This window comes from Haliotis rubra, unplaced genomic scaffold, assembly GCF_003918875.1.
Source record: "Haliotis rubra isolate DU_JTF1 unplaced genomic scaffold, ASM391887v1 Scf635, whole genome shotgun sequence".
Lineage (NCBI taxonomy): Eukaryota > Metazoa > Mollusca > Gastropoda > Lepetellida > Haliotidae > Haliotis > Haliotis rubra.
In genome coordinates, this window is record NW_025767341.1 from 489,700 (window position 1) to 516,997 (window position 27,298).

General features: G+C 39.8%; 3 protein-coding genes across 6 annotated transcripts in view; 2 read left to right on the forward strand and 1 right to left on the reverse strand.

Moving 5' to 3' along the window:
* LOC124256687 overlaps nt 1-16,310 on the forward strand; it is a 28,858-nt gene extending 12,548 nt beyond the window's left edge. For all 4 annotated transcript variants that reach the window (XM_046690658.1, XM_046690659.1, XM_046690661.1 and 1 more), the window contains exon 3: nt 15,027-16,310. The gene's annotated coding sequence lies outside the window, so the exon portion shown is untranslated. The remainder of the gene's footprint in view (nt 1-15,026) is intronic.
* Nucleotides 13,926-27,298, forward strand: part of LOC124256694 — a 39,951-nt gene continuing 26,578 nt past the window's right edge. The window contains exon 1 of the mRNA XM_046690667.1: nt 13,926-14,788. Within this exon, the coding sequence (XP_046546623.1) occupies nt 13,926-14,788 (863 nt within the window). The remainder of the gene's footprint in view (nt 14,789-27,298) is intronic.
* Nucleotides 19,531-27,050, reverse strand: LOC124256688. The gene is made up of 5 exons (XM_046690662.1): nt 26,777-27,050; nt 25,832-26,125; nt 24,975-25,232; nt 24,350-24,472; nt 19,531-20,449 (listed from the first exon to the last, which is right to left on the reverse strand). The coding sequence occupies exons 1-5, from the start codon at nt 26,937-26,939 to the stop codon at nt 20,184-20,186; spliced, it is 1,104 nt and encodes a 367-aa protein (XP_046546618.1). The 5' UTR covers nt 26,940-27,050; the 3' UTR covers nt 19,531-20,183.

Consider the following 27,298-nt stretch of genomic DNA (forward strand, 5'->3'; position numbering starts at 1 on the left):
CTGGGTATTTGGCATGAGGAGCGATGATATTTAATTTAATATTAAATGGACAGTCGCTCCTATACAAACATTGTTGTTATTATAGCGTTAATTAACTGTTCAATCAACCAGGCAACAAACATGTGCATATGTTTTTACAAACTTTATTGACATTGCTATATTGATACTGGAGACAATAACAACGAATGAAGTACTTCAAAGATTGTATCTGAAAATGTGTTGTTAAATGAATAATTATATAATTTGTATGCTATCTGTCGAGGGTAATACGGTCTGATGGTACGCCTCTTTGTAGCAGTGTTACCCTAGCCGGTAGGCGGGTTAATTTCACAATACGAGGCTGTGAAGTGATTCAATGTGATCATCCGCAGGATAATTAAGCAATACGTGGCTGTGACTTGATTCAATGTAACCATCCGCAGGGTTCATTTCAGCAATACCTGGCTGTGAATTGGATTGAATGTAACCATCCGCAGGATAATTTCAGCAATACGCGGCTGTGACTTGATTCAATGTAACCATCCGCAGGGTTAATTTCAGCATACGTGGCTGTGAATTGATTCAGTGTAATAATCCGCAGGGTTAATTTCTTCTAAACGCCGCAAGCAGCAATATTCCAGCTAGAACATTAATGGAATCTTATCCCAACCTTTATGGCTGAATAACAATTTCAAAAACTCAAATCACATCATTAGTCACTGGGCTAAAAGTGGAATCTTGACAATCAAAGGTCTTTGTGATGAACATGGGTTTATATCCTTTGATCAATTGAAGCTTAAATTTGATATAAGAGGTACTCACTTAGATCTTGGATGTGTTATACATATTTTACCTGAACCTTGGAAAACAACTATGAAGGAATATAGATACATAAACATTAATGACCTCCTATAAATTCTCTCCAAAAGGATTTCATATCCCCAAGAAAAGGTTCAAGATTATTCTATGATAAATTGTTATCTGAAAATGTTAAACCTCACATGTGCCAAAAATGGAAAACATTATTTGATTGTATTGATTTTGATTGGCATTTGATTTTTGATATTTGTAGAAAGAATCTAAGAGATGTGAAACTGTTAGATTTTCAATATAAAATTCTGCACGGAATTGTTTATACCAAAAAGAACTTTATAAAATGAATCTGGTGGACAATATGTTCTTTTTGTATTGATTCTGTTGAGACCTTATGCCAGGTATTTGGGGAATGAGATGAAACCAAAACTTTCTGGAAGAAACTTGAACAGTGGATTACGAAACGTATCCAAACACTTAATTTGACAAAACTTTGATCTGGTTTGGCTTTTTAGGTAAGAACCCATTACTGAATCACATAATCTTATCTCCTAAGAGGTATATTTACACTTGCTCTTTGAAAAAAACAATTCCAAAAGTTGATAATTACTTAAGGATATTGAAAGACATATTTACCACTCAAGCACTCATGTCCAGAAGAAATAATAATGTTGAAAGCTTTTTAGCCAAATCTCATTCCTCTCATCCCTGAATTTAACCCTGAATGACATATAACTGATATCGATATTTAATGTATTTAATGTACTATATCTCTATTGAGCCCACTAGCTGCTATGTACACATATTCCTCTATATGCTTGTACTCATCATATTTTTGTACTCATCACATTGACATTAATCCCAAATATAACAAAATATAACATATGTTTCATCACATTGGGAACAATAGAATGTTTTTTAAAAAAGCAATATTCCAGGCGGCGGTTGGTATATAATCGCGTCTGGACCAGACAATCCAGTGATTGGCATCTTTAGAATCGATCTACCCAATTGGGATACGACATGGGTCAACCAAGTCAGCTAGCCTGACAAACCGATCCCGTTAGTCGCCTCTTACGACAAGCATGGGTTGCTGAAGGCAAATTCTAACCCGGATCTTCACGGGTACTATACCCTAGTGGCAAATACCGGGTATTAATGTCCTTGTATTTGCTATATATGTTTATGTAATACTGTGTTTTGGTAACCGTGCTACTGTATTAACCTTTGATAACCATTGATATACCTGCTACCACTACTTGACATATGTGATATTGATTGCAATGTGACTGTTTTCCTCTTTGTACTTGAAGATTACTATGAATGTACTGTGAATGTATATGGTAATGGCACAACGGCATTAACCTTTCATAGACATTGATATACATTGATATACATGTACCACTATCTGACATCTGTAATATTTATTGCATTGTGAATGTTTTCTCTCTCTGTATTGGAAAAGCACTATACAAGGGCCAGGTGTAACACTATCAGTTTCCTGTCTGTATCAAAGGGGCAGTGGGGTGTTTAACAACAAACAAACCATACCATACCAACAGAAACATCTACCCAGTTCGTTGTAACTCCATATGAACTCAAACACCTCGTGGCATGACATGTTCCCACTAGAATGTTTCAAAAGGACTTCAAAATTAAGACTTTCATACAGGTTAGTGAGTGAGTGAGTTGGGCTTTACAAACATAAAGTACTCTTTCCTATTACTGACTGACTGACTGAGTTTAGTTTTACGCCGTTTTTAGCAATATTCCAGCAATATCACGGCGGGGGACACCAGAAATGGGCTTCACATATTGTGCCCATGTGGGGAATCGAACCCGGGTCTTCGGCGTGACGAGCCAACGCTTCACCACTAGGCTACCCCACCGCCCCTTTCCTATTACCACTACTACTACTATTATCAACTATAACAATGCAACTTTGTAAATGAACATGTTCTTTATTAAAGCAAACAGCTACTCTGTCCATGAATATAACCACCTTTTCTTACACACCCGTGGGTGAGAAACCCATGCAGCAGTGCATTTACCTGGTCCTTTTATAGTGTTTTTCCAATACAGAGAGAGAAACATTCACAAGCGAGCCTCTAATCTGTATAGAGAATAAGCAACGTTAACGTTATGGTAACTACAATTGTAAACCAAAAGTCACTGTGTTCTTTAATCTGATTGGTTGAAAAACATGATCGAATGGTATTCGATTCCCGGAAATTCGCTGCGTATTACTACGTACAATCATCGCTCACACCATTGTATTGTTACGTCGTCAGCTGTGATGACGTCATTCAAATCATATTGTGACGTAAAGTCTGAATGACGTCACAAATGAGCAGTTCCAGATGCTACCATGGGAGACAGCCGAAACGGCGGCTGATGACATTTCACTGCTGTACCCGTACTCGATGTCAATGAGTGCAGACACAAAAACATGTGTGGACCTTTTGATTTACTTTTGTGTTTACAATGTCGATAAACATCATGTGTTGGCCAATTTCCGTCGGTTCCCAATGAATTCCCGTGCTTCAAATGCTCAATAACACCCGGAAATTGGCCAACACATGATGTTCATCTCCTAAATCAATATATCTTTTATAATTAATTTACAAAACCATTACACTTCACCAGGCGACTGAAGAAAACAAATGAGAAGAAGATAATGGCTGCGAACGCATTGCTGAAATTAACCCTTCGGATTATTACACTGAATCACTTCAAAGCCTGCCTCGTATTGCTGAAATCAACCCTGCAGATGATTACATTGAATCAATTCACAGCCACGTATTGCTAAAATTAACCCTGCGTATGATTACATTTACTAAATATTTGGCTTGCCACAATCGTCTAGTCTTTGCTTAAATAGCAATACAAATATGGAATGTTTGTCTTGCCCAAAGAGTCATAACTCCTTGCAAGAACCTTGCTCGAGCAGTTTCAAACTACGGTAGATTACCAGAGGCGGTTGGAATGCAGGTAACTATACATAACATCTGGTAGTTATTGATCACCATACACACTGTTATCAGCATACAAAATGGTGCAACCTCGACCGCCGTGCGGATACAATCGACCTTGAGTCGTATACAACGTGTACAGGAAGGCTGATGTATTGACAATTACAATGGCAGTTTTCAAGGTAAGCATATTAAATCACAAAATATTCAGATTAAGACATGAATGGATGTTGTTCCACGTCGCTGACAGTGTTTGGCCAGTGCAATACGGGTTTCGTTGGATGTGTTGTCAATGTGCACAATGTCCCTATCACCACCACAGCAGCCGTAAAGATGCAGTCACCTGTGTTAATGCATCCGCTGAGCTTAACGCCCGTCAGTATTCAAACCATACTAGTTCAGGGCAAACCCGTCATTTATTTAAGAAATACGGTTCGCTCTACCCCCATGTATAGTGTAATATACTACAAACAAACAGTATGGGAACACCCTAAAATTTGATAGTCGTATATAAACTTAAACGTGGTTAGGTCACTTATACTCTAAGGTAAATGCAACTATTTGTGTGCTTAAGGGGCACGTGGTAGACTGTCGTCAGACTCTCCGTTGTTCTCGGTGAATTGGTTTGGTACCTCTTGATCTCTTGGCGCAGATCAGGAGAGTGCCCGGACTCTCCACTGGGAGCACAGCCCTTCTGACACTCTGGGTAATGCAGAAGGCTGTTGTGTTGGGGAGTCTACGTATTCTCCGGAAAGCCCTTGGTGGGTTCGACAAGTCCCATTCGCTGTCTGGGCTGCGTGTAGAGGGGGCAAGGGCCCTGAGCTGATAATGAGCCTTACCAGCCTGACTGTGACAGATTCACTTGAACCCGAACCCTCTCTGCTGTATACTATCATTAATCTGTAAAACATAATGATAATAAATGGATATTTCTTGTTCGCCATAGTCCATCCAGAGCATGCTCAAAGCGTTACATATAAAAGAGTCACTAGAGTAAAAATATGACAGTTCGTCCATAATAATGAGTGCATTTATAGTGCGCTAAACTACATTCACTAGATAAATGCTCATAGCGCTAACAATCCGAATATTATTACCCCGGATTACCCAAGCTGCCTGTTAGGCGCTAGAGGGTTAATAGTCACATGATTTATCCCACCGGACATCCATTTTCTTCTGTGGGAGCAGAGGCAATTTCGAACAAACTCACTTGCCTAAGGTGAGACCACATGTATCACATGTGCTTCGTTGTTGGGCAGGACTGTTCAAGTCCTAGAAACTGTCAGGAGTCAAGCTGCCATAACACAGTTGCCAACGTTGCTTAACTTCAACTGATTTGTGACCTAAATTCGATGCACAGGACCACATACCACCACGATGTCATTCATGTAAAGGAGATGAGTAAGTTGTGTTGGGGATCTGTACTGAGGAGGTCCTGGATGGTAACCCTCCTCTCTATTGAGCAGAAAGGTAAAAGGATTTAAGGACGAACAAAACAGCAAAGGACTAAAGGAGTCTCCCCGGAATATTCCCCTTCTGTTTGGAATAGTTTCAGAAGTCTGCACCTGCCCTTGCGAGTACATCTCAAGTTGAGTCGACCAGCAACTCATTAAAGAACTGAGTAAATCAAGTTGTCGCCCGGGGATGTCAATACAATGAAGAGACTTCAGAATCCATTCATGAGGGACAGAGTCGTTTTGTACACGACACACCACCACTTTTGAGTTGAATGTTTACGTCGCATCGGCTTTATTTCAGCCATATGGCGACGAGACCAAGTCTGCATTCATACACATTTTAAGTACAACGTTTAAATGAGATTTTTTCAAAAACATGTTTATTCATTACATTATTATTTACAAACAGAAAAAGTCATTGCACCAAATTAAAAAACAAGCAATCCGTCATTCATATTACACAGTTACAATATCTCTCAAGTAGTTTACAATGAGATGCCCGCTCACGCAGTAAAGATAGCTTTGGCCTCAGGAGTGAAAATGGAACTATTGTCGGGAAATCTTGAGGAAACAGTCTTGGATCCAATAACTGTGGCAACTTTGCCATTATCCATCTGTAAAAATGGATTTAGGGGTGTTATACTCGGAACGCAACTGGCTGTATTCCTGTTGGAACGTCAAACGATTTGTTTCTGACTTTTTGAGTATGGTGAGGGTAAGATCCACCCGTGGCTTTACCATTTGCCAGGGTGGGGGAAGACAGTAGTCGGAAAGGTGCTATGATATTGAGATCAATGTTAACTGCAGATATGTGTGGTTGAATTCTGATTCCAAGTGGTGGAACCAGGCTTGGCAGATTAGGAAACAGGTTTTCATAGAGAGAGTTGAAAACACAATTGTATGCTTGATTGGACTGATTTAAACGTAATTTAGTTATATACTTCAGTGAAAGACTGTCTATCCTAAAAAGTCCCAGGACTTGGTTGTGCATAGAAACTAATTTATCTAAATTGCTTTTGCAGGCTCCACCATAGACAATGGAGCCATAATCTTGTTTATAGCAAATTAGTGAATTCTGTCGGCCCGGAAATGTTTTTACATCCATATCAAGCAAATACCACCTCAGAAGGTCACTGTTCACTGGTCACGTATTTTAAGCATGTCCCCTGGTTAATGATTCGGTCTTTTCCCCACACACTCAACAATATCTCCGTCACAATTGTTCGGTCCAGGCTTGGCCCGAGTCGTAAAAAGCAACTTAAACCTCACACATGTATCTTGAATTGTATCTAAATCCATAGATTAGTATATATGTAGAGATAACTGGTCCATTAAAATGAAGCCCTTTTCCCTCTCCACTCCCAAGATAGCCTCATTCAAACGTGTTTAGACTCTGATCGGTCCTTACACATGTATCCAAAATTGTATTCATATCTATATAACGGCATTACATCTACCTAAATATCACTTTGCAATGTTACAAAATGTCACATGTAGAGATAATTGGTCCGTTAAAGTGAAGCCCTTTTCTTTCTCCATTCCCAACATTGCCTCAGTCGTAAGTGTTGTTCATTCTCTGATCGGTCCGACTTGGCTCATGCTGTCAAAAGAAACGTAAACCTCACATATGTATCCATTATTGTATTCATATCTATATAACGGCATTACATCTACCTAAATATCATTTTGTAATGTTACAAAACGACACATGTAAAGATAACAGGTCCGTTTGAGTAAAGCAAATTTCCCTCTCCATTTCCAACATAACCTCAATCAATCATGTTACAAATCTCAATAATGATAAAGAAACACGTTTTGGAAGGTGAAGATATGCATGAAAATTTGGAAATGACTTCAGATGTTGGTATTAAAATCCCTTGGGACTAGAAATAATGTCATTTAGCCAGTTTTGGATAACTTAATTTTAAGAATATGTTCAATTTTGAGACCAGCCACTGGCTTGCACAAATTTAGGGATTTTAAAAAACAACATTGTCTATTATATATTTAACGTGCGAGAGCCAGGGATTATCTTTTTTAATTATTGTTCTTTGAAGTGATAAATAATTGTAAATTAAGTTGGTTAGCTTAAAAACACCTTCTTGGTAAGTTAACTTGTGCCAAAAGTTTATTTACGTTTATATATCATGATTCTAATAGGGAATCTTCCTAGTTCCCCATACAGCATAAAACGAGGGGTTGAATGTGTGTGGACTTTCTGCCCAGTGTGGCCCACAACATCAGGATGTAATGACCTCCTCTAGATGAACTTTAAGAATTGTGCTATGTCTACATGAAAAATGTAATTGGACATCTATTTGCCGTGCTGTGAGGGCAAAGATGATTAGTGCAATCTTAAAAGTATTAGGAAAGTGATAGTCCGCGAATCATATGCAATAATATGTTATCATTTCTTATGAATTACCATGTCAAACTCAATAAAAGTTGGTAAAGAAACTGAATTATTTTTTATGTGTCTGGTGGCAATTGTCCTTGGTGGGAATTCTCCGGGTGGCAATTGTCCTAGACCCGTCAAAAACAACTTAGACCTCATACATGTGTTCTGACTTGTATTTATATATATATAATACAGTTATATCTACCTAAAAGCCTCTTTATACAGTCTCTTTAACAATCACGTTGCTCAAAGTGAGGCTCTTTTCCTCATTCTCAACATGTCACAAGTCATCGGTCCGTCTGTCGTATGGAATCCCTGTTATCATAATTGTTTGGTCTGACTTTCATTTTCTACGATTCCTTGCTTCCTGCGTGGGATTTCTTGTTTTGAAGATTCTCATGTGTTTGATCAGAAATTGCTAGCTCAAAAAGATTCTTTCTACAAGCTACAAGACCACAAGTTCGTGCGTGTTGCTGCGCATTACTCTTCTTTAGCACGTGGCTGTCATGCGTACTGCCTTCCATCTCGCCAATAAGTTGGTAATCAACGAGGCAAAATGGTCAATTCTAGTACATTTACATTGTAGCATTGCACCAGGTGCATACAGCAACCACTCCCAATATTGCCATAGAATATTGCATCTGAAAACATTCGTTATAGTATAGCCATGCCTCGAACACAACATGTTGTGTCAGGATAATGAGTCGCTTAATCGTTTCAGATGTGTCAATATTCTGTCGCCGGTAAGTATTTCTACTTTGTGCCAATACTGTCTTTCCTTGTTCAGTCTTGGCAGGCGATAGTTTGAAGGTGTCAAATACTTCTTCGGTTTTAAATGATATTGAAAGTATGTCCTTACCATATATTGATTTGCGCACTTCTTGACGAAGAGCTGGCTGCAACAACTGATTATACTCGACACACATGCAATCATATAAACATGTTTTTGTCACATATGGCGCCATATAATCGGTATATTGATGGAAGCTTTCACATCGTGTGTTTTGGCAATCAGAATTGAATAAAATTGACATTCTCGTTGGCATCCAAACTAACTTTGAGCAACGTGTTTGCTTCCAAACACTACGTTTTGAAACTCTATACAGTGATATTTAGATAGATATATAAGTAATGTATGGATTTAGACACAATTCAAGCTACATGTGTGAGGTTTCGACTGCTTTTGACAGCTCTCGGGCCAAATCAGAGGCTATGTTGCTTGAGGCTATGTTGGAAATGGAGAGGAAAAGGGCATCAATTTAACGGACCAGTTATCGTTACATGTGACATTTTGTAACATTGCAAAGTGATATTTAGGTAGATGTAATGCCTTTATATAGATATGAATACAAATCTGGATACATGTGTGAGGTTTAAGGAGTTTTTGAGAGCCCGTGCAAAGCCGGACCGATCAGACTCTAAACACGTTTAAATGAGTGGAGTGGAGAGGGAAAAGGGCTTCACTTTAATGGACCAGTTATCTCTACATTTGACACACATTTGTAACATTGCAAAGTAATGCTTTTTAGGTGCTTTTGAGAGCCCGTGCAAAGCCGGACCGAACGCTTGTGGTAAAGCAACTATGTTGAGAATATAGAAAAGAGGGCATCACTTTGAGCAACGTGTTCGCTTCAAACACTATTCTTTGAAACTCTATACAGTGATATTTAATAATAACACATTTGCATGAATGACATCGAGCTCCTTGCCAGAGGCAACAGGTTCTCTTTGTCGAGTCCTTTTCTAATGATATTGGCATGGCATTTGGACTCGACAAATGTAATACTCTTCATCTGAAACGTGGCAAGGTAACTAATGATGGATCAGTCAAGTTACACGGGGGGAGTTATTGAGCATCTTATGGAAGATCAGGCCTACGCCTATCCTGGAATGCAAGTTCGAGACAACCTCCAGAATGCCCAGATTCAAGACAAACTCCGGGCTGAGTATAAATCTCGCTTCAAGAAAATCTGGAGCTCAGAGCTAAATGCTCGAAACAAGGCCAAAACCACCAATACTTTTGCTGTGCCAGTCCTTTCCTATTCCTTTGGAGTAGCTGATTGGACAAAACAAGACATCCAGAGTCTTGACCACCTGACCAGAAGGATCATGTCAGACAACAGAGCCCACCAATCTCGTTCCTCTGTTAATCGTTTATATATGCCAATCATTTCGGGAGGTCGGGGTTTGATTAATGTGGAGGCTCTTTTAGTGTGTTCTTCTTCTTCTTATTATTTATTTATCGGATGATGCTTTGGTGATGCATGTCAAGACTCATGATGAAAGTAAGGCAAGGAATTCCACAGCTATTTTAAGTGTGTCAAGGTTGTTGGACAGAAATTGAAATTTGAGGTTGATTTTGTTGAAGGCAATGTACTGCTGGACGGTACAGCGATGGGAGTAAACCAGGTGAGGTTATTCACCAAGTCTGCCCAGAGTCGGTCATTTATTGAGAAACGTTCTGAGAATCCATTGCATCGTGTGTACATGCAGTATGTGGAACCGAATGGTAATCCAACCGACTCCTTCGCCTGGATGAAGTCGGCTGGTCTTAAATGTGAAACTGAGGGCTTTCTTTTTGCTGCCCAGGACAAGTCACTTCCCACTCGCAATCGCCAAACTGTGATTCTTAAACCAAATATCAATATGAAATGTCGACTTTGCAATGAATGTACAGAGACTGTCCAACACCTTGTCAGTGGATGCCCTTCCTTGGCACAAACAGCATATCTTAAACGACACGATGGCATGGCTCGGTGCTTCTATTATCGTCTTCGCCATGCCTGTGGCCTTGACTCCGAGGTCTATCCATGTTACGACATTGAACATGTCCAGGGCATCATGGAAAATGATGCCTTCAAACTTCTTTGGAATAGGACCATATACTACCTCAGAATAATTCCAAACAACAAACCTGATCTTGTTCTTTTTGATAAAGCTAATGAATATATTTATATCATTGAATTTTCTGTCCCTTTTGACAGCAACGTAATTGGCAAGAATCAGGAAAACCATGCTTAATATGCGGACCTCGCCTTTGAAATGTCTCGCTTGCATCCCAAGTACACAGTCGTCAGGCTCCCCATTGTGCCCTTGGTTTGGTACCTCCTGATCTCTTGGCGCAGATCAGGAGGGGGCCGGAATCTTCACCGGGAGCAAAACACTTCTGACACTCTGGGTAATGCAGAAGGTTGCACTGTTGGGGAGTCTCTGGAAAGTTCTTGGTGGGTTCGATTATGCAGCGTTTCCTGGGAGAAGTCCCATTTGCTATCCAGGCTGCGTGTAGAGGGGGCAAGGGCCCTGAGAAGACTGTGTCCGGATCACCCGAACCCTCTCTGCTGCATACTATCTTTAATCTGTAAAACATAATAATAATAAATGGATGTTTCTTGTGCGCCATAGTCCATCCAGAGATTGGAATCTATTAAGAACATCATTGGAAGAGAGGTAGGACCGGTTACACAGTGATGTTTAGGTAGATGTAATACCATTATTTATTATATTCTTAAGGATGAAATACTGTATATATTGGTGAAAATACAAATGTTATTTTCACCGAGTAGAGTAACCTGTTATTTCACTGGAGTAAGTTGGACACTATGTAGCGGGACACCTTTCTTATGACACTTTCCGACTATCGTTATGAATTTACTCTTAATTCGTTGAACGACCACTGTCAGTAAACTTTGTCGGATGCCAGGTTTCAACTGGTTTACCACAGTGATACTTCAAGTCATCTGGGAGTTCTCGGTACCATCTTACTTCAGCAGGGAGATGTGATCTAATCCCCCGCAAGAGTTTTATGCTGTGGTGTATGTAGGGTTGTACTACTCATATTATTTTCTCATCCGATATCCCTTCTACGGTTCCATACATTATTATGAACTCAAATTATTCCATGACCAGGCCTTATTTATCTCGTGCCTACGAGTTATCATCTCGTGGCCACGCCTCAATATCTCATAGCCAAGCCCTATCATCTCATGTCCTCGACATATTATCTCGTGCCCACGCCTTACTATTGATATTTATTTTCTCATCCGATGTCCCTTCTACGTTTCCCTACCTGCGGCTGACAACAGTCGAAATCTAACGAAATCATTTCAAACATGATATAAATATTATATTTTTACAAAGACTTTTAACGGTACGCAATCAGACCATGTGGTCATCAAAAATAGTTGGACGTATCAAAAGGATTGCAGTAATATTTCTTCGATATCACTATGCATGTGTAGTTGTTTGTTTAGCGCCGTTGCCTTGATTGTTCCTATTCATCCAGTAGGGATTGTTTTCGCTTTTAAGTACTTAAACCCAAAGGTGTTACCTTTTTAGAAAATGAGAGCTTCAAAGTTTTCCCTTCACTACAGAACAACAAATATTGTTCAAAGTATATATGATGGTTACATTAAGAAGAAAATATCAGACTGAGTACCACGTGAGTGAGTGAGTTTGGTTTTACGCCGCTTTTAGCAATATTCCTGCAACATCACGGCGGGGGACACCAGAAATGGGCTTCACACATTGTACCCATGTGGGGATTCGAACCCGGGTCTTCGGCGTGACGAGCCAACGCTTTAACCACTAGGCTACTCCACCGCCCGAGTACCACGTGAAGTGCCTGAAGTCAACAATGGCCGTTGATAAAGTGTATATATTTAGGAAGCTGCGCGTTCATGCATTCATGCATAATTCAAATGCCACGTAAATCCTACTGGGTAAATAGTTATTGCACCTTTTATTTGTTTTTGTCATTTTAGTTTTCTCCTGTCGAATTGGTTCGACAACAGCATGGAGTGGATTAAAGGAGAGAATGAACAGATATACACTTCCGTAGTACACATGGAGAAGTTGCGCGTATAATGTCTCCATATAATCTCTCCATATAATCACCCCATATAATCTCTCCATATAATCTCTCCTTCATGTGTATCACTTCTTAATGCCATTCAATACTCGACCAAAAGCCGGATAGTAAATTTTAACACATTGGGGTTTTAATGATAATGGTTTGGGATATAACTTTTGCGATGATATTTTGAAGAAAGGGCAGAGAAAAATGTAAAGAAATTCATGGCCAACAGATTTTACTCATTGTTTCTTCGGTTTAACGTTTGTGTCACCTACTCACTTCAATCGGTAAATTGTCGTAAGAGGCGACTAACGGGATCGGGTGGTCAGGTTCGCTGACATGGTTGACACATGTGATCGGTTCCCATTTGCGCAGATCGATGCTCATGCTGTTGATCACTGGATTGTCTGGTCCACACTCGATTATTTACAGACCGCCGCCTTATAGATGGAATATTGCTGAGTGAGGCGTAAAACTAAACTCACCCTATGGAATAATTCGAAATCTCTGCGCGCCTGTTTTAGTTGCTGTAACAGTTAACCTTAGGAAGGCACCAAGCATTTGGTGTTAAGCCCTTGATTGACCATAGAGCCTGTGACCCGTGACCCGTAATCCTTGATCTATGACCCGTGATCCGTGACGAGCAACGACTCCATCCTCCAGGTTTATTACAACCTGGTTCGTCTAATTTTTAGGCCCTGACAATACCTGGATTGTCTAACCACGCATGGGTGATTTCTCCATGGGTCAGTGTGAGCCTAATTGCTACTGTTTACCTGTTTTAAAAATTAGACGAAACAGGTTGATACCTCCAGGTTACCTCGTCGCCCCCAATGAAATAATACTGCACATGACTAAGTGTGTGTTTTACTCACCAATGAAGCTGATTCGCAGTAATGTAGCTAAATACTTCCCAATACGATCTATTATTAACTTTATGAACAGAATGTTTTTGATTTGCAGGAATGTTATTTTATGCCACTGTAAGCAATATTTCAGCTACATATGGATGATCGGTACATCATCGAGTCAAGCAAACTTTAGACAGAATTGGCACAATCACTGCAAAAAGATGTATTCTCCGATGTTTATGGTTTCAGAAATTCAAGTCATCAGTTCTGTTCTTAACGGTCGGTGTTTCAGTTACCTTTATTGTTATCGCCGTCAACCACTTGGAGACTTACTCACGGCCTTCTGGAAAGAGAGTCCCAAACACACTTGGACACAGATTGACCACTTCCGGAGAAGACGTTCGATCTGAGAATGGCGTAAAAATATCTAAAGGTTCAAATGGAGACTTGACCTTGACCCCAATGTTAGATGGGAGACAATCCAAGATGAACGCTCACCATATGTCAGACACTAAGTATCTTATATATAGGTGTGCTAAATCTAATGTCTGTGGTGGATGGTCCGATAGACTAAAAGGCATTTTAATGGGATTCTACATCTCCATGGCAACGCGTAGAAAGTTTAGTATCGACATTACATCTCTACCGCGTAACCTGACGTCATTCCTAACACAGAACTCTGTTCCCTGGGATGAAGCCCGCTTTGAAGTCTCGCGAGATGACAGGTCAGTAGGTGTGTACAATGAGATGGGCAAAGTCAGCTTCATTAGCAAATCGAGAACTCTGAATTTTAGCGCCTGGTTGAAACATGACATTGCATATTTTCTTGCAAATTTGGACTATGTTGATGCCCTCAAGGCCAACAGAGTTCATCGGAAAGAATTCTCATGGATGGAAAATAAGACAAGGGACCAAGTCTTTGCCACAGCATACAAGACTCTATTCTCTTTATCCGCATCTTTGAAAGAAACCCTATCCCGGTTTCTAGCAAGAGCTAAACCCAAGGAATCATCGAAGCTCGTTTGTACACAGATTCGACTTTTTAGAAATCCTTCAAATCCAAATGACAGTAAAATCCCTAGGGGAGCTACGATGTCAGATGTTCAAAAGATTTGGCAATTCTTTCGAAATTTTAGTGATCCTTCAACATACAAAATATTTGTCACTTCCGACTCCGAAACTGTCATGCAACAAGCCCGGACGTTATTTCCAAGCCAAATTATGGAAAGCGAAGGAAAAGTGTCCCATATTGAACGGGACACTGATAGAAAATCTCGGTGCGATGGCTGGAAGAAGGTCATCCTGGACCAGCATGTGCTGATGTCGTGTGACGTTCTGGTGTTGACGTTTAGTGGTGTAGGGCGGGTAGCGGCGTACGTCAGGGGGACGTCAAAAGGCCTCCACTGTATGGTCGAGCATAAACTGGTGAAGTGTTCGCCCAGCGAACTCCGCTCGCTGTTCAATGTGTACGGATAACTTTGTTGAGTTCACCAGTTTGTTCAGTACATATACTCATGGAAACAAATAAGAGAACACATGAAAGCAAACGTGTTCAAGTTTTTCATGTTTTATTTTTCACTGTGGGTGAAAAGCCGGAAAAGCATAAGGAACACATGTTCTTTCATGTGTTCCTTTATTTGTTTCCACGAGTATATTTATAATCGATCTCACTTAACAGTAAAACCTTCTACACATGTTCTTTAGGTAAGAAAGGCTTGCTTTCACACCACAGTACTGTACTTCCAAAGTGACGTTGTGGAACCTTTGGACAACACACACCGTGACAGGAACACTGACTTTGTGTTCCGGCGTTTAAGTGCTTGACTGGGTATACTGTATTTGATATGGTTCATTTATACAACGGGCGGTGGGGTAGCCTAGTTGTTAACGCTATTCACGCCGAAGGCCTTGGTTCGATTCCCCCACATGGGCACAATGTGTGAAGCCCATTTCTGGTGTCCCCCGCCGTGATATTGCTGGAATATTTCTAAAAGCGGCATTAACGCAACTCACTCACTCATTTATAAAATATTCATATCAGTCAATGACATAAATGTTAGGCTATATGTGTTCAGTGGGTGAGTGAGTGAGTGAGTGAATTTGTAATTACACCGCTTTTAGCACTATTCCAGAAATATTAGAACTGGGCTTCACACATGTGCCAATGTGAGGAATTGAACCCCTGGCTTTGGCGTGACGAGTGGAAAGATATATGTGAAGTCAGCGTTTGATATGAGGTACGGTAAATCTTAACAACGTAGACTGACGTTTTCATCAGGAACATAACATAGAGTGAAAAACTCTTCAAACCTGTATTTAATGGTCTCTCGTAGTATGCACCCGTGAAGATCCGGGTTAGAATAATGATCTTCAGTTACCCATGCTTGTTGTAAGAGGGTAGGCTGGTTCACTGACTTGATTGACACATGTCATCATATCCCAATTGCGTAGATCGATGCTAATGTTGTTGATCACTGGATTGTCTGGTTCAGAAGCTGTTTTCATATGATCAATTTCGCATTACATCTCAAAGCACAAGAGGACAAGCTTCTGTGTTAGATCAAGGCTTACTTTGGAAGTTTGAGTAGTACTGCAGCAAGGTGACTATTTTCATCAGTCTGTATTACTTTAATCACTGCTTTTATATTGCTCTGCTATTGCCTCTGTATAGCCGTCTTATTTTACGCTGTTGTTATATTCCTTTGTACTGATTGGTAAACTTTGGTACCTTTGAAATACAATTGTTATTTTTACCTTTGTTTGTGGTTGGTTTCACACCATGTTTTTTTACAGGGTGATTTCCAGTTAACTTATTGGTCCAACTTTTGAATCTTCATGTAACACCAGAAGTATGAAAACGTATAAATTATAGAATAGAATGGTACGTAGTATCATTACTTCGCAACTAAGGAAAAAGGTAACAACGTGCATCTGTTACAGGGAAGTTATGTCAGGGGATATACCTAATCCCTAACCTGTTTAGGTATTTTATCAAATTTTCAGCACATTCTTAGACATAATAATAAAGTATTGTGAGAAGAATTATTCTCTTTGGCATTACTGTGTCATTACCATCCCCAGCAGCTGAAGGGATGTCGTAAATCCAACTAGGGTCCATGCAGGTAGCAAAGGCACTGTAAGTCCCCATGGTCCCTAGTATAGTGATCTACCTTCAGTTATATAGCCTGTTTTTTTATATTGCATCGTCCTCTATAGTAAAAGTACTTTAGATTTAATTACTAGTTTTAAATACATATCTGTGACAGTCTAGATGGTTTAAGTGTCCTTTGTCGACAGCTATTTTAAAATTGATTACCCTATATGGCTGTAATATTGCCGATGCGATGTAAACTTGCAACTCACTTACTGTGTCAATGTTAATGAAGTTTTTTCTTAGAAGAGATTTGACAAATGATGACATATATGAGTCAATGTCTGGGAAACATTATATAAGTTAAACCATTTGTGTGTTGTGTTTGTGTGTTATTTCTTTTAAATGTAAAAAGTGTTGGAGTCAACTGGGTAACACCAGAAATAGGCTTCACACACTGTACCAATGTGGGGAATCGAACCTGGGTATTTGGCATGAGGAGCGATGATATTATAATACATCCACTGGTTTCTTTACTGAATAAAGGAATAAGGTGGGTTTTACGGAGCCGACTATTGCAGCTATACTAAAGCGTCTCTGCTTCATGTGGGAAGAAGGAGGTGGGGTAGTGGTTAAAGTGTTCGCTCGTCACACCGAAGACCCCGGTTCGATTCCCCACATGGGTACAATGTGTGAAACCTATTTCTGGTGTCCCCCGCCTTGATATTGTTGGAATATTGCTAAAATCGCCGTAAAACTAAACTCACTCACTCACTTATGTGGGAGTAAACGCGAAGTTATGCAGATCAAATGGGATACAATTCTGCATACAGAAATATGTTTAAATATCTTGGACTGGTAACGGTATTGCCTTAACACAACGAACTGATAATACTTTTGGATAGACAAATGAGCTTTTGTGATGCAACATATGTTTGGGTTACACTTTCTTAGTAGAGTATAAATTCTAGGACTTTTTGGGTCCGGGATTCGAACCCACGCCCTCAGAGTCAGGCACCAAATCGCCAGCACACACAGTCAGCCGCCTAACCCGCTCAGCCACCGCGACTTTCACAAAAAAGTGCTAGAATTTGTACTCTATAAAGAAAGTGTAATCCCAAACATAACATATCTTGCATTTGACTACTTTCTAAATGGCATTGTAATCATAGCTTTCGGCCTTGGGAGCCGTGCCAAATTGTGGCTGTGAACTGATTCAATGTAACCATCTGCAGGGTTAATTTCAGCAATACGTGGCTGTGAACTGATTCAATGTAATCATCTGCAGGGTTAATTTCACAATACGAGACTGTGAACTCATTCAGTGTATTCATCTGCAGGATTAATTTCAGCAACGCGTTCGCAGCCATCATCTTCCTCTCATTTGTTTTCTTCAGTCGCCTGGTGAAGTGTAATGGTTTTGTAAATTAATTATAAAAGATATATCGATTTGTAGTTACCATAACTTTAACGTTGCTTATTCTCTATACAGATTAGAGGTTCGATTGAGCATATGACTTGGCAGCGCCGTACTTCTGTACCAAAATCTTTGTTTGTTTGGTTTGGTTCTTCTAAACGCCGCACGCAGCAATTTCCAGCTTTGTGACGGCGGTTGGTATATAATCGAGTCTGGACCAGACAATCCAGTGATTGTGATCTTTAGAATCGATCTGGGATACGACATGTGTCAACCACCTCAGCTTGCCTGACAACCCGATCCCGTTAGTCGCCCCTTATGACAAGCATGGGTTGCTGAAGACCAATTCTAACCTGGATGTTCACTATACGCTAGAGGCAAATACCGGGTATTAATTACTTTGTATTTGCTATATACGTTTATGTAATACTGTGTCTTGGATCTATGGTATTTGGGCATGTGTATTGCATTCAAATGCCCGAATCATTACCTCATAATGTGTTTTGTATGTATAAAGTAAATCATGGAGTTATCACCCTTGTATTATTGTTTTAGATTTGTCTGAATTATATTTCATCTAAGAAAGTAATGACCTATTTTAAAATCATATATGTGTATAGCATAACACTGTCTTTATTGAATTAAATACTATTACAGGTGTGTTCTTTGTAATTGGAAATAACGTTTTCATCCCGTAACCAACCGCAGTTATACTCATGCCAATAATGGTTGTCACCCCCTGCAAGTTTTTTAATTGGAGAGGGGGTGTGAGGTGCGTGGGGGGTTGGGGTGGGAAGGGGTGACAACCATTATTGGCATGAGTATAATTGCGGTTGGTTATTCAAGCACAAACAGATAAAAGGATAAACTTTGTTTGTTGAAGGTGATTTATCCAGTACAGAATGTTGTTCCGGAAAACATAAAGCGTATAAAAACAAGCAATGTTAAACCGTAATGCAAAAGAATAACCTTTCTTCACTATTATCAGAAACAGATTCCATTTGGTGAAAAAAGCTGTGAAAAATATTTGAATGGATCACTGAAATTTTGTTACGACACTGGGTGTTTGACAAAAGGGTAAAACCCGAGAAGATCCGGGTTTGAATTGATCTTCAGTAACATATCCTTGACCCGTGACGATCCGGGTTAGAATTGATCTTCAGTAACATATCCTTGACCCGTGGAGATCCGGGTTAGAATTGATCTTCAGTAACCAATGCTTGACGTAAGAGGCGACTAAGGGGATCGGGTGGTTAGGCTCACCGACTTGGTTGACACATGTCATCGGTTCCCAATTGCGTAGATCGATGCCATGCTGTTGATCACTGTATTGTCTGGTCCAGACTAGATTATATGCAGACCGCCGCCATATAGCTGGAATACTTCTAAATGCGGCGTTTAACAACAAACAAATATTTCTTTTGTATTTGACAACTCCTGGACTTCACCATACCAGCAGAAACATCTACCCAGTTCGTGGCAGCTCCATATGAACTCAAACACCTCGGAGTATGACAGGTTCCCACTAAAATGTTTCAAAATGGCTTCAAAATTAAGACTTTCATACAGGTGAGTGAGTGAGTTAGTGAGTTAGTGAGTTGGGTTTTAGGCCGGTTTTAGCAATTGTCCAGCAATATAACGGCGGGGCATTCCAGAAATGGGCTTCACACATTGTGCCCATATGGGGAATCGAACCCGGGTCTTCGACGTGACGAGCGAACGCTTTAACCACTAGGCTACCCCACCGCCCCTTGGCAGGAAGCCGATAGTGTTATTCAGAAACTGAAGATGATATATACATAACAAGATAACATCGCTTTTGATAACACACGTATCCTTTGAAATACTTGTTATGAATGCAATACAAACATTTCGAAATACTTCCTGTTTTTATAATTTCAACCTACTTCAGAAAGTGTTTGGCAGACATGTTTATCATTTCTATAACAGGCATAAAGTTCAAAGCTGCACCATAAAAAACTTGTATTGAAAGACAAATTCTAATGTAATAATAACTCCAGGAATAATAGATCTGCATTGTTATTTTTCACAATTTCGCCTGCGTTGAATTTGTATTATATGTGACCAAACTGTAATAATAATAATAATAATAACTGATTTATATGGCGCCTAGTATCCATCAATAGATGCTCAGTGGCACTTTGACAAAATTAGAAAAAGTCAAAGAACAAATGTACAGACAAAATCCTAAGAGTCTTGTGAGAGGCAATGCAAACTAGGCTTGAGGAGACACTTGAAATCCTCCTCGGATATCGTAAAGTTACTTATTTATGGTGTTTCTGTTGTGTAACAATCTACCTCTACAGCACCAGTTTGGTCATGTAGGGATGTATCAATTGCGAGAGAACTCAGCCTCCACCTCGACGTGGTCCTCGACTTGGTCCTCGACATGGTCCTCGACATGGTCCTCTCTCTCACCATCACCAGCGTCATCTCCCTCCTCATCGTTGATGTTTTCGGCAGGCTCATCACTGGGAAGGGGCCCGCGTCTTATCAACAACACCCATGCAATGATGGCTCCAACTCCGCCAACGATCATAGACACTCCTTCGAAATACATGGCTCCAGTACCTGACGATGTATCCTCAAGGATGTTTCCTAAAATGGCAATGGTAGATGTTGTTGTAAGGATAAAACATTTCTGAGACAGTTACTATAAGGAATCTCCATGGTTACAACTAAAATCCGATGGGAGCACAGATAAATATCTATAGTCGATATTAATCAACGATGGAATGTATTAATTTTGTACATGAAACTAAATACGGAAAACATATGGATTACTGACTATTATGTATATCAGCATGAAATAATAATCTGTGATAATAACTTAATAAATATAATAAGAATCTCAAAGAAACTTTGACACGTACGAAACAAAAACATGTTTAATAAATCATGTTATAATTTTACTTGAATTTATGTACCCTTCTCTTGAGCCACTTGATTGTATACCCGAGTATTACAACTTGCTATTACGGTTTATTATTTCATGATGATTTACATGTAAAACAACTAGTAACCCATGCTAATCCATATTTAGTTTCACGTGCAAATTGAGTGAGTGAGTTTAGTTTTACGCCGCACCCAGCAATATCCCAGCTGTATGGCGGCGATCTGTAAGTAATCGAGTCTGGACCAGACAATCCAGTGATCAACAGCATGAGCATCGATCTGCGCAATTGGGAACCGATGACATGTGTCAACCAAGTCAGCGAACCTAACCACCCGATCCCTTTAGTCGCCTCTTACGACATGCATGGGTTACTGGAGATCAGTTCTAACCCGGACCTTCACTTGTCCATGTGCAAAATGATTGTTCTATCTGCAATTGTGTACATTATTCCTTAAGTATCATATTTTGTTTTGGATAATCTCGCTTTTAGAATTTATATTATACGCTGAATATTTTCTCGGTTTTAAACAGGCAGATATGAAAAGTAAACGCCAGAACTTATCCGACGAAACAGACGCATACAAGTGCACGTAAAAGACAAACTAGCGATGAAAATTACATGAGTGTGTCACTGAAAATCCGTTAGTGACACCAGGTGTTCGCAACAAATTAAGCATGCCCTGCCGAGCCGGTAACGCGCCACTCACACAACGTCCATAAACTATGAAAGAGGGAGATTTGAAAATAAATATTGAGCCGCAGTGAGTACAAGTGTATTTCAGAAATGTTAACGTGGCAAAACAGATCCACAACAAAAACCAAAATAGTCCCCAAATTCTGTATAGAAATCCTTCAAACATGGAACCGTAACATTAGTGTTCACTAATATTTTAGATCCATTTGCAACATGTCGAAAACATGATTTTGTTTTACAGCGAACTGGAAATGCTTATGGCACAGAGTCGTATAGCATAAATAATTTTCATGAAGTGAGTTTAGTATGGATCTTTGTAAAATTTGACAGGCAAATTTGAAATCATCTCTGCTCTGCACACATAATTTCAGTTCAATTTTCCGACCACTATTTAACTAATGACATCACATTTATCAACTTACGTATGGTTCCACAATGCACAATCCCATAGGCCGCCATGTTAAAGGAGTGCACAGCACTGTACATATGTTGATTAAAGTGTTGCCATTCGATAAATATGCAACAGAAAATTAAACAGAAATTATGTGATTGTAGGTAAGATGATTCCTCACAATTGTGCGAAATTTGACTTCGATCTTATGAAAATTAAATTCATTAAAAATTATTTATGCTACACTAAATTAACATGTAAGTCTATAGAAATTACGTCAAGTGTCGAATACTTTTTGCACGACTCTGTACATTTGAAATTACGCTAATGAATGTTGTGTTACGTATCTAAATATGTTTGAAGTCAAACTAGCCATACCGTTTAAATACTGTGTGAAAAGTCGACAGAGAAAAATGTGTCAAACACATTGCGACAGTAACACAGTAACTGTTGCTATAATTCATCCCTATAATATATTTGAATGAGGGGAAATGAGAAAGCGCGTACGTCATGATAAATCACATTACTAGGGGTTAAAACAATTATCAAAATGAAGCGGTTATTTACCCAATGGAAGTCCAAGTGATTCAATAACTGCAGTATAATCAAGCTAGGAAACTACAGGGGTAGGATGTGTTAATATACTACCCATCAAAAGTTTAGACTCACTAGTGTAAATGTAGCCACTTACTTCAGTCAACTGTTATAAACTATGTCTTTCAGTGGCATTTAGAAGCTGTACATTGATGTCCAAGATATTTTTATGGATTAAACTTCTTTATAATTTCCCTCACGGGAAATCCTGAAGGGAATGAAGGGACCTGGAATGGTCTCGAAACGTCGTGAGGGAAATTATAAAGAAGTTTAATCCATAAACATATCTTGTTATAAACTAGATTTTGCAAAATATTCCATACTGTTTAAAGGTACTGTTTACACATGAACTGATGTATTATAAAGCAAATTCGTAAAGTTGAAAAGATTATCGTCATGAGTTCAATAAATGATGAAACTCAGTGCCAATTGGTGAATTCTTAACAATACTTTATACCAAAACGCAACTGTTCACATGCACAATATTTGCTCATGGTTTTCAGTAATTTGATGCACGATCCTCGTGCAATTCATCTGCATAAGGTGGTTCCCCCAAGTTAGTGGAGAAATTCATCGTCGATGTAACCACATATATATACATAACATACAGTGAGTGCTTTAAGTGAGTCTAAAGTTTTGATGGGTAGTTTTTATAGCAGTCCTTCAAATACATTATTGACACTGAATAAAACACCATGATTCTGAGAACTTTCAGTTAGCCTTTATTCACTACAATTGCTGAATATCCTAAATTCATTTCAAACTGTAGATTTTCACCCTGATCAAGTTTGACTTTCAAAACCTTAAAGCAGAGACCATATGATAGATCTATTATATGGTCTCTGCTTAAAGAGATACATTTATTGGGAAGAAGGTCTATAAAAAGTATCCGTATAGGTCATGCAGTTCAAAACACATTGTCATAATTCGAACATTAAATATTATCATGCCTCACACATAAATGTCGTTTTCTGATTGGCTGAGCGCTCTTCTATTATTTTCAATGTACCCCGCTTACAAGCGAGTAACATTTTCTATGTACCCCGCTGGGAATGCCGAACTCATTTGGTACTTCTTAGTAGTAATTCTTTATCTCGAATCACATTGAATCACGTATGATGTACGGAAATTACCGATGTTTTGCGAATGCATATCTATAGAAGGGAGATAACTTTAAATTTGTTTTTCTTGTCTTGTCGTCTGGTACTCCATACTATGATCCGATACCCGTGCTGCAAACATTTCAAAATTAACATTGCGGTGTTCGGTAAGATAAATACGTTGTTCACTGGTCCCATGGGTTGATATACCCTCTATGTTTCTTTATGTCCCCCTCTCCCTTCGGGCTCAGGGAACATAACCAAACATCGAGGGTACATCAGGGCTCAGGGAACATAAGTTTACAAACATCGAGGGTACATCAGCCCAAGGTCCTGAGGGACCAGTGAACAACATGCATTCATGTTCATCTTGTCAGTTTGACAAGGATCCCTGCTTTACAGGTCTACTGACCCCCAAAGACCGGGATAGAATTGACATTCAGCAACCTATGTGTATCCTAAGAGGCGACTAAGATGTGGTTGATGCTTGGATTGATGCTCATGATGTCAGGGATAGGATGGTCAGGTCTAGCCTCGATTTTTTACAGACCGACATCAAATGGCTGGAGACCCATGAAGATTCCTGTTAGAATTGGTCTTCAGTGACTAACGGGATCGGGTGGTCAAACTCGCTGACTTGGTTAACATCTGTCATCATATCCTAATTGCGTAGATCGATGTTCATGCTGTTGATCCCTGGATTGGTCCAGACTAAAATATTCACAGACAAACGCCATATAGCTGGAATATTGCTGAGTGCGGCGTTAAATAAAAACACAAACAAAACTTCCATCAAACTATAGAAACAGAGGACGCAACCCACCAATAATGACACCGCCAACTAATCCCATCAAATGAAAGCAGCTCAAGAGTGGGAGGGCCAGTTTCAGGCTGCTTCTTTCAGTAGTGCTGATCAACGCTATTGGCAACATTACTTGGGAGAGCACTGGAACAAGAATTCAAGTCTTTAAGCATTCAGTTGTCTCTTTCGGACAAAACAGATAACTGCATACCATTGCCAGCACAGATCTGGAACTTCAGTGTGTGTGTGAATATGTCCGTGCGTGCGTGGGTGGGTGCGTGGGTGCGTGCGTCTGTGTGTTGTTTAACGCCGCTCTCAGCAATTTTCCAGGTGTATGGCGGCGGTCTGAAAATAATATGGTCTGGACCAGACAATCCGGTGATTAACATCACGATCATCTGCTCATTGTGGAAGGAAAGGAAGAAGGGATGCAGGTCTTCGAAGTTTATCATCCCGGTGAATTCTCCCCCCGAAGGTATAGAGTTGACAAACCTAGAACTTGTGAGTTGACGCATCTTGCCTTTTCGCAAGTCTGATGCATAATATATATTGCAAGCACCCTCCCTCTCTAAGATGATTAAATAGTCAGTCTCCAGAACTATGGAGTACTGCGGAGTGCGTAGAGTAGATTCATTAGTTTACTCACCAAAGGCAAATCCAATCCCGACACCCCAAAAAACAGGATGAGTCACCTTGTGGGCAGTGGTAACGACGCCAACACCTACGGCCGATAGCCCCATGGATAAAAGAGCTGACCTTTTCAGACACTCTGTCAGGAAGTTTCGGATGACCAACAGAACAACCAGCACGATCATCTCGATAACGAAGAAGCCGCACACCGCAATGATCGTCCACGTTCTATAAGGCGGTAAGATGACGACTGCTGTCAAAATGCTTGCCATCCCTGTCAGACATAAATGCATCCATGAGTCTTATAATCTGGCATAGAATAACATATACATTTACAGCACAACTGTAAAAAATAAGACCAACACAAGCATTGGCCAATACGACATTGAAAGTGATTGCTTCTGAGCCTATTGTACGATTCCGGTTATATCATAATCATGTGTCTATGAGTGAGTGAGTGTGTTTTTACGCCGCTTTTAGCACTATCACGGCAGGGGACGCCAGAATGGGCTTCACAAACTGAACGCCCGTGATGAGAGAACGATTTAACCACGAGGCTACCCCACCCGTTTGTAAGATTGAGGTAATACTATTTTCGTAAAAGATTGGAAAGTGATACCAAACATCTTCTTTAAAAAGAATACAAATAATATTTTCTTGCATGAATCATAGTTTTTTTCCGTTATCACATTTGCAAATGGGACATGTCAAGATCGGGCATTTCGTGAAGGTTTAAAAATGTGATTTCAAACCATTAGCAGATAAGAGACATCGTCCTTCACATCGATTCAAGGTTCCTCCCACAGCTGGGTCATCACAGCACATTGATTCAAGTTTTGCATCATCTTCAATTAACAACCTCAAAATACCTACCCATAGAACAGACAACTGTTATCGATACCAGGACATAAAACGGTGGATGTTTGAAGAGCTTGGTCACATTCTGCACATGGGTCTGTGAGTTCTTTTGTAGAAACAAAGCAGCCACAAGTCCTAATATAGCAGGTATCTCAAGCCATTTTGTTGAGCGAATGAAGTTGAATAGATAACTAAAACACCCGATGATGAAGCTAAAGTAGCTGATGATAATTGCGAGAGTTGGGCGAGTGTTGAGATAGTCCACTGTTGCCACGACTCCAGTAGATCGAAGAAGACCAACAGAAAAACCTAGCAACCAAGTAGAAGGCGTTTATCAAGGTCAAGCAATAGTATACAGAAGCTTCATATCAATATATAACCCTTATTATGAACTGATTTTGTAGGAGGAGGATGGTAGGAATGGAAGTGGATGGATGCATGTTGAGTACAACTTCTTTTAGTGGCATTTAGAAGCTGTATGATGAAGAGGTTGGTTGTTGGTTTGTTGTTTAACGCCGCACTCAGCAATATTCCTGCTATATGGCGACGGTATGTATATAATCGAGTCTGAACCAGACAATCCAGTGATCATCAGCATGAGCATCGTTCTACGCAATTGGGATACAATGACATGTGGCAACCAAAGTCAGCGACCTTGACCATTCGATCCCGTTAGTCGCCTCTTACGACAAGCATGGGTTACTGAAGATCCGGATCTTCACTGGTAGTATGATGAAAAGGAACGATCTTAGGGATAGAAAACTTCATATTAAGTGAGCGAGTCATACAACTATCCTTTTTACATACACAACACAAATGTGTACTAAGCTGCGTCATCATTTCCAAATACTACTCCTTTGACGACACTCATATTCATTAGATTCAGAAGACCTTCAATATGCCTATTATTACGCCCACAATAGATAGAAAGTTTCACTTGAAAATCGATTAAAAACAGACCTTTCATGGTGATGAATGTGGTGACTGTCTTAATGTCATCTCTGGTTGTCAATGACGATGAGATACAGGAAAAGAAGAGTAGAACACTTCCGCCGAAAGCGACCTTGCGGAAGCCATATCTGATCATAAGCGGGGCACAGAAGGCAGCTGAAATACACAACATACTAGAGACAGGTTCCTCCGCGTGACTGAATGCGAAATATGAAATATTTAGTTTCTATCTGGAAACACTTTTTTCCTTGACAATTACTGGCACAACAGACAGAAATGACGTTGATGGCCATGCATTAAGGTGCATTAAGCTTAGATGGATCATTCCAGTTATGGCTACAGTGTTTAAAGCGGTGGCTAGCTATCCCATGCCTATTTCGCTCGCTGATCTATTGATGAACAATAATTATTGAAAAAGAAGCACAAACTATAATCACATATCTCCAACACATTATACCTGCCAGCGGGTTAACCACTATGAATACCATCCATCCATCTCTACTGAGATGCATCAGAAAGGTCGTAAAGAAG

Coding starts and splice junctions, on each gene's coding strand:
- LOC124256688 (XM_046690662.1), bottom strand. CDS start 26,939: ATGTTGTGTATTTCAGCTGCCTTCTGTGCCCCGCTTATGATCAGATAT. Junction 25,233..25,831: donor AACAGTTGTCTGTTCTATGG/GTAGGTATTTTG, acceptor TATGTCTGACAG/GGATGGCAAGCATTTTGACA. Junction 24,473..24,974: donor CGGGATTGGATTTGCCTTTG/GTGAGTAAACTA, acceptor TTCTTGTTCCAG/TGCTCTCCCAAGTAATGTTG.